This window comes from Juglans regia, chromosome 15 (assembly GCF_001411555.2).
Source record: "Juglans regia cultivar Chandler chromosome 15, Walnut 2.0, whole genome shotgun sequence".
Taxonomy (NCBI): Eukaryota; Viridiplantae; Streptophyta; class Magnoliopsida; order Fagales; family Juglandaceae; genus Juglans; species Juglans regia.
The window spans coordinates 18,305,893-18,314,611 of record NC_049915.1 but is presented as its reverse complement, the minus strand read 5'-3'; the positions used below and the strand labels follow the sequence as shown (position 1 = coordinate 18,314,611).

The following is an 8,719-nucleotide window of genomic DNA, read 5'->3' as shown; positions in this document are numbered from 1 at the left end:
AAGAAGAAGGGATGTGGTTCTCCAAAAAAAAACTTCAGAATAATAACAACAGTACAAAATAGTGGATAAAAAAAAAAAGAAGTGTTTTTACGATCAATTTATTGGTCATCACTCATGTCCTACAAAGAGGACGTCATCTTAAAATATGAAAATAAGCTATTCGTAAAAAATTGCGAACAATGGAACCACCATTAGTAGTGGTAGAACCTCTGTTGAAAGCGGTGAGAGTGGCGGGTGCAATGTTACTTGTTGTCTTGAGATGATTTTTGAAGAGATCTGCAATCCCTTCTTCAAGATCACGATTTAGGAAAAGCGATAACACAGTAAAAAATCGGGTGAATTGATCTGCGGCTAGTAATCATCTGCATTCTCGCACTTCTATGATGGCGTGTGGCAACCACACGCCAGTGCGATGGAGACGGGGTGGCCCAGATCTGGAATATCTCAATGAGACGAAGCTACTGGTACGACACGTGTAGCCGTCATAAGCGTTGGTCTGCAGCGGCGCGTGTTCCTCATGCGCCGAGCTTTTTAGCGCGACTCCACTCCACCCTAGTAGATCAATGGCTGTAGGATGGGGTCGTTTGGTGCGTGTAGGCGAATGGCGGCCGGAGAGCAGCAGATCTAACCAAAATCAAACCGGTGGAGGGAGGAGAGAAAAAACACTACCTTGAAAGTGTATACACAGTATGGAAATAGAAAGGAGAATGAGAGGAGGGTGAGAGGCACAGCTCCACCCTTCTCTCCAGCAGCGACTTTCACAGAAATAAAGTTTTCTAGAGAGAAGGCAAAGGTTCTCTCTAAGTTAACAAGTAGTAGGATATATTGCATTGCATATCATTTTAGGAAGTAAAAATTATTTTTTCCAAATTATTATATCATGCAATATATGGTAAGAAAAGTAATTAAACAATATAATAGCCAATTTTTTTTTTCCCCAAATTATATCATGCAAACGAGAGTTCATTAATAGCCAACTTTTTTTTTTTTCAACCCTGATCCCTGATCTACATCTGGTTAGGTTTTCATGGCCATTTATGGTAGAGTTTGGCCAATTGTTGAGAGAAAATAAAACTGTTATAATTCATTTTTGAGTAATCTAAGATACAGTCGAATGTGTAAGGCTTGTGTACTTATTTTATGAAAAAAAAAAAGCATTGTCTACTATAAAAAATATGTATATTTTTTTTTTGTAAATTCTAAATTTACTAACTTTAAAAGAAAAGAATATGCGAAAATTGCGCTCCTAAAACTGTATGTATAATTTTCTCATTTATTTTGCGGTTTCTTAGGCTTAAAATTGAAATTAATAGTTTTGAATCACGCAAGTACATTGACATGTAATAATTGTATATGTTTATTTCTTGGGATATTTTTATTTTTCTGAAATCATATTACTAAGTAATGAGGGATCAATGATAGTGAGTTTTTTATTCAACATAAACTATAAATGACATCATTATGGCTACAAAACCTAACCGGATGAACACCCAATCCATAAAAACAGGACTCATTTTGTATTTCGAACATTCCAAAAAATTGGGTGAAAAATATTTAAAAGGAAGGTTATTTTATTTTAAAAACTGAATTATGAACAATACCAAAAATATGTGTGTTAAGGCCTAATTTACTCTTAAAGGACCCAAAAGCAAAAAAAGAAAAAAGAAAAATTTCAGTAGAATCCAAAAATAATTTATAAATAAATAATCGCTTTTTCACTTTTAATTGTATAGGCTGGGCATAATAATAATAATAATAAGTTTTATGAAAAATGCTAAACTTATCACCAATTTTACTCTAATGTCTTTACAAACTCATGAGTTAATATCCCAAGCAGATATTATTAGGTTAATAACTTAAAAAACTTTCATCCCATGCTAGATTTTTTATTTAAAAATAAATAAAAATGGTCATGCATTTTGATTGGTAGGGAAAAAAACTCCATTTTTTTAAAGATTGTTGCTCAAATGAGGGATGTTTAAGCAACTTGTTTGAGGGCGAGTAGACCTAGTTTGCAATTCAACTTTTTAAATCTCAAAAAAAAAAAAAAAAATTCTAATAATACTTTATTGAACTTTTAACTTTAATCTCATCTCATCACATCTCATTTCATTTACGAAAACAAACGCGGATTGGCTGATTGTAAAAAGTCGAAAGTCTGTCTGATATCACTTGTAATGGAAATGATTTTCAAATTCTATTTCTACATGGGTAGAGCTAGTCCGTCGCTCCGAATTTATCACTGGATGTACCGCTAGTGCAAATTATTTTTTTCATTTTCTCTTAAATATTTTTTTAACATCTTTAATCATTAAGAAAAATAAAATAATATATATAATTTTACTAATAGTCACTTCCTTAATCTTTAATAAAATAAAATAAAATAAAATATTTGAATTGTAACTTTGAGAGGATCAAGTAGCATTTTCCTTTCTATATATATCTCGTTAAGATCAAGTCCATATATATATATATATATATATATATATTAATAACTGTAAATAAAAAAAATTAGTCAATTTTTAAGACTTTGATTGGGTTAAGATTAATGATCTTTTTTATACATTCATTGGTGTTTAGTTTTTAAGAAACAATATCAATGCATGTTTAAGGAACCACGACTGTGATTGCCACCAGACTACTTGAGAGATAAAAAAAAAAAAAAGAGTTCAAATCAATTAAATAGCTCAATGAAATGCATTGTAGACAAGCACCAGAGGAACTTAAAGCTTTTAATTACATGAGCTAGCTATTACAACATATATATATATATATATATATATATATAAGCCTTATTTTTTACATACACAGTATACTGCTGATGTGGAAACTTTCTACATCAACAATGCAAAAAAATGATTAGTGTTCTAGTTTTTTTAAGGTTATAGTTAATAAACCGGCTTATCTGTAGCAAAACTCATATATATATATGTATATGTATACACACAAATACATATATATAATATATATGTATACATATACATATATATTATATATAGTTGAGATGCATTAATTTGTAGAAAAATGAAAGAATCCCATGTCTCATTCAAAACACAATTTGGGGAGAAAAAGATGTTCTCCAACTTGTAAGTGGAGGCTCATTATCTATAGTACTGAAACAAAAGTGGTTTATGCCTGTGCATCGATCCATACACCTCATCTATTCCTACATATATAAAACAATCAAACCCACATTTGAAAAAGGAAGAAACAGATGCTTATGGTCAATCAGTACTGAAGTCTCCACATGCCAATGATGCTTTTATTTTAAAAGTCAGAATTCGAGCCACTTTGGTGCATGCATGCCTAAAATATACCCCTAATTCCATGCAATGCATACGAATCACACGTACACCCCCCCTCCTGACCAATATGTCATCTTCTTTTCTTCTTGTCTCTTCCCTTAGGAACACTCCCATGAAATAAAAGAACAAACAAATCAAAAACAAACAAACAAACTTAGTATATAAATGCTAGCTGGTAATGCTTTCATTAATATTGGTGTGTCTTCAAAATATAGATAGATGCTTTGCGTTGTTATAAAGCATTTAGAGCATGCAATTGATTCACCAAACATTTTTTTTTTTAAAAAAAAAAATTAAATTAAATATTAAAAATTTATCAGAAATTAGAGAGGACGATCTTAGAAGGCAAGAAGTCACAGTGTAAAAAATAAAACTGTCAAAATCTACAAACTAATGTTGTTAAAAATTACAAAGACAATATCATAGTAAGTTGCTCTTTATGATGGTGAGTCTCCCATTCACTTTGAGAGAGAGAGAGAGAGAGAGAGTTTATATATATATATATATATATATATATATATATACAGATGCCAAGTCCTCATGATGTACTCATAAATCAAAATTGTTTATTCTTTAATCTTATTTGAAGATTTGCAGCAATCGAATGCACAGGGGTCAGCGTCAATCAGCAACTGAACAACTTCCTTCATGGTTGGGCGAAGGGCTGCGGCTTTGTAGGTACAACGAATGGCAATGAGAAGAACCTTGATCATCTCGTCCTGGAACAACTCTGATAATCTCTTGTCTAAGACCTCCAAAGCTCCTTCTTTTGTGTCCACGTTTTTTGAGACCCAATAGATGATATTCTTGCTCTCTCCAAACTCTGGCTCTACTGGCTTCTTCCCAGTTATCAGTTCCATTAGAACTACTCCAAAACTGTACACATCACACTTGGTTGTTGCCTTTGATGTATATGCATATTCTGTCACAAAAATCAATTAAGTTGAAATGAAACATTAGGTGATAAATTTGTAATGAAGTTTGAATAATGATATATACTAGTCCCAAATGTACAAGTCTTGCACATGTTTTTTATTAAAAAAAAATAGACCACAATATGAAAAAGTGTTAAAAACCAGTTTTTACAAAAAAATTTGCGCAAAATTTGTGTATCTGAGACTCGTACTTAACATTACTCGTAAAGTTTTTATATTTGTAAGTTTCGTCTGTAAATATATTACTTCTTATGAGACCCAAGATGATGTTAAAAAAAAAAAAATGCTTTTTCATCATTCCTGGACCCACTCCAGTGGTTTGTTAAATGTGTCAAACAACTACAACATTGGAAGCAATAGATTTTGAGTTGCAAGTTGAAAATTTCCCTTTGAGTTCTAAATATGTGATTGAATCCCAGTTTTCCCAAGTGGCAAGAAAATTACCTGGTGCCAAGTAACCAAAAGTCCCTGCAACTACTGTAGTGAATGAATCCTTCCCTCCTCTTGCTTGTAAAACCTTGGCTATGCCAAAATCTGCGACTTTGGGCTGGTAATTAACATCTAAAAGGATATTGGTTGACTTGATGTCTCTGTGAATGATTGGATGGAGTAGATCATGGTGGAGATATGCTAAACCTTGTGCAATGCCTAATGCAATCTGATGGCGAGTAGGCCAATCCAAATGAATGCAACCTTTGTGAAGAACATCCCAAAGGTTGCCATTCGGCATATACTCATAAACAAGCATGCTGCAATCTAAACTTGAGAAGTAGCAGTACAATTTGACTATGTTTCTGTGCCTTATACTTCCCAGAGTTTCCACCTCTGTTTTTAACTCCTTGTCTATGAACAATTGACCCGCTGAAGTAGTTTGTTTTATTCTTTGATTCCATAACTTTTTCACAGCAAAAATTTCCCCATTGCTCAACTCAATTTTGTACACCGTCCCAGATCCTCCATGCGCCACGATGTTCTTGTCCACCATGGCATCGATCACCTCGCGTTGATCGAAACTTGTTCGATGGAAGCTTTTTACATCATATGAATAGAAAGATGAAGACAATGTCTCCTCATGTTCTATCACAGCTCTTTCTTTACTAAACCGGCGCTTTAAGAAAAGGAGAGCTCCCAGAAGGATGAGAACAACAGAAACTCCAATTGCCCAGATGGAATTTAGTTTCTTTCGGTTGTGAGTTTTTGAACAAATGGGAAACTTTTGATCAAAGGAATTAACATAGACCAACACACAAAGTTCTGGGTTGCCAAAGAAGTTTTCTACCAACCCTCCTTTTATTAATGAGAGAGGAATTGGACCAGAAAGCAAATTGTTTGAAAAGTTGACAGAGTTAGGCAACAATTCAGATAGGCTTTCTGGGATACTTCCGGTCAACTGGTTGTATGAGAGATCAAGAACATTGAGAGATTTTAGCATAGAAAGTGAATCAGGGATGGGAGATGTGAACTTGTTGATTTGTAGCAGCAGCAGATTTAGCTTTCTCAACTTGCCAATTTCTGAAGGTATTGGACCAGACAACAAATTATTACTAAGATCAATCTTCACCAAATTGGTAGCACCGGAGATATCAGGTGGTAAAACACCTGAAATCCTATTACTCTGTATGAACAGTTCTGATAAATTTCTAGCATTTCCAATTGTGTCAACAAGGTTTCCAGTCAAATTATTGTAGCCCAAGTCAATGATTGCGGCATGGGGAAGACTCAAAAGTCCTTTAGGTATGGGTCCCTCTAAACGATTATGACTAACTCGAAACCGTAGTAAAGTCTCACATTTTTCATATGTGTATGGTAAATTTCCAGAGAACATGTTATCAAGTACAAGAAAGTAAAGCAGTCTACCTCCCTTGCAAACCTCTGCTGGCAATGGACCCGACAGATAGTTTTCTGATAAATCTAGAACAATCAAATGTGATGAATGTCCTAGATTTCGTGGAACTCCTCCTGTCAAAAAATTGTCATAAAGTGATAAAATTGTCAAGGTCGTTGAATTTTCAATTGCACTTGGGATTTCTCCTGTAAGGCTGTTGTTGTAAAGCTGTAGGACTTGGAGCTTGGGAAGACGACAAATGGATTCTGGGATATTGCCCGTCAACCTATTGACAGACATGTCCAGGTCTATGAGCTCCGTTAGATTTCCAAGCTCCTCAGGTATGTTGCCAACAAGTTGGTTGTAGTAGAGTTCAAGCTGTTTTAAGTTCCTCAACAACCCAATCTCTGCTGGAATTCTACCAACAAGGTAATTTCCACTTAATTCAAGATCAACAAGAGATGTCATATCTCCTATTGTTGTAGGGATCGTACCCTGCACCATGCACGTTGTCAAGATCATAGACTTGAGCTTTGTCAACCTGGAAATGTTCTCTGGGAGTTCCCATATGTTGAAAGCATGGTTTTCATTGAAGTTAAGCACCTCCAGATTGGTGAGATTGATGATTGACATGGGGAAGTTGCCCACAAAGTGATTGTATGACAAATCAAGTATCCTCAGAGACTTCATAGACGAGAAATCAGGAAGAGTTCCTGATTGATACAATCGACTCATGTTCAGCTCTTCCAAGAAGCTGCAGTTGACGATACTGACAGGAAAGTTGCCACTGAAATTGTTGCGGCTAAGGCGGAGCACTCGCAATTTTGGCAGGTAAGAGCACACATTTTCGGGGAAGTCACCTGAAAGTGACCAACTGGAGACATCGATTTTAACAACATCACCTTGATCATCGCAGCTAACTCCATTGAACATGCAATAAGGCTTCCCTCCCGAGACATCCCAGCTAGACAAGGAGTTCCCCAAGGCAGTCTTTTTCATCAAGGTGAAGAACTCAGATTGGTTTTTATTGATTGCATGAGAAAGACAAGAGAGTGACAAAAGTAACCCAAAAAGGAATGTAAGAGACCTAAGAGCCATTTGCGAGAGTAAGAGGCTTTAAGATGGTTGTTGTAAGGAAGGAGAAGAGGAAGAGAAGAAGTATATAAGTGGAATGATTTGAGGGATCATTGGGTGCCGTGGCAATAGGCTTGATGATGAAAAGGAGGTACTTGTAGTAGTAGTGATGAGAGAGAGAGAGGAAAGTGCCTATCTTTGCATAAAGGGTCTTTTTGTTTATACGCCACTAATTTATTCCAAAATGCAATAGATACAATTACATTATAGAAGTTTGATATATAAATTGTATCTGATTCTAATCACCATTCATTTTCTTGATGAGGACATCGACTCAATCTGATCTATCTCTTTACAATGGATGGCCACAACCCCAAACTCAATTGATTTGACCATCAATTATCATTTCAGCTAACTTCAATATTGGAATGTTGGTCTTATCATACACTTGACTGACAGCGTTTTGTTCTTTTGGCAGGACTATGTACACAAGGTTTTTATTGCAGCTTTCTCTCCTAAAGTCTTGTAAAAACTCCCAACTCTAAGACCCATTAGTACATGAAACATAATCGATTAAAACGAAGTGAAGGCTATTAATAAAATTGTAGGAAACCGTCCTCTTAAAAAAAAAAAAATTGTAGGATACCGTCCTCTTTAGAAAAAAAATTATATAAAATGTTTAATGCAAGTTCTTGCTAGGAACATGAAGTTGGGTATCTTAAATTGCATGTTTTGGATGATTTGCTATTGTCTTGATAAATATTGCATGTGTTAGCTGGTAAAAGTAATATCATTAATAATATCATACAAAAAAGGGTGGAAATTAAACTCCCACACAACAAAGTATAGTGATAGAGTAAATACACCCCCTAGCTAGGTCATTTTTAACATATTCTAAAGTTTTATTCTATAGAACAAAATACAAAGAGTTAGATATTATAATAATATTGTAACGCTAAGAGAAGATAAAGATGAACAAGAAGTATGGTCATTAATTAATGACTACCACTTCTTAAAGTATACATATTTATTGATTAGATAACCCTTTTTTTTTTTTTAATTCTCTCACATGACACGTGTTACTCATGTAACAGGTGAAAAATGTTTTAACAATTAAAGAAATTTTATAAAAATAAACTTATAAAGAAATATTAGATTTATAAAATTAATAAAAATAATTTTATAAATTTATTTTTTTATACAATATTTAAAAGTTGCAGTGGTGTCTGTTTGGTGGATGGCCTGCACAGGGAAGTCAGGATTATATTCCTAAGGGTCCCAGAACTTGCCAGATGTCATGTTTTATGGTAGCAGCAGTAGTACTGTGAGAACATCCTTAATGTAAGCATCATGAAAAAGCCAAACAAAAGGGTTGTCAATTCAGCTTAACCCATAAAAAAGCTGTTCTGTTATTTGTCTTAATTGATCTGCTAATGGGAATCTTGCACTTGCACTTACACACGCACACTAGTTTGAAGTTTCCATCAATTTTAGGATATAATGCACTAATCTTAATGGGAATTTTGTTGGATATGAGTGAAGTGCAAAGCAAAAGATGCTGATTGATATGCACTTGCAAT

General features: G+C 34.3%; 1 protein-coding gene across 1 annotated transcript; it reads right to left on the bottom strand.

The window, feature by feature from the left end:
* Positions 1-3,669: 3,669 nt before the first annotated feature.
* Positions 3,670-7,256, bottom strand: LOC108993254 (receptor protein-tyrosine kinase CEPR1-like). The gene is made up of 2 exons (XM_018968109.2): positions 4,685-7,256; positions 3,670-4,227 (listed from the first exon to the last, which is right to left on the bottom strand). The coding sequence occupies exons 1-2, from the start codon at positions 7,161-7,163 to the stop codon at positions 3,872-3,874; spliced, it is 2,835 nt and encodes a 944-aa protein (XP_018823654.1). The 5' UTR covers positions 7,164-7,256; the 3' UTR covers positions 3,670-3,871.
* Positions 7,257-8,719: the final 1,463 nt, after the last annotated feature.

Bases quoted from the DNA above. Each gene is read 5' to 3' on its own strand.
- LOC108993254 (XM_018968109.2), bottom strand. From the start codon at position 7,163: ATGGCTCTTAGGTCTCTTACATTCCTTTTTGGGTTACTTTTGTCACTC. The intron at 4,228-4,684 runs GTAATTTTCTTG...TTTTTGTGACAG, and splicing joins TTTTGGTTACTTGGCACCAG to AATATGCATATACATCAAAG.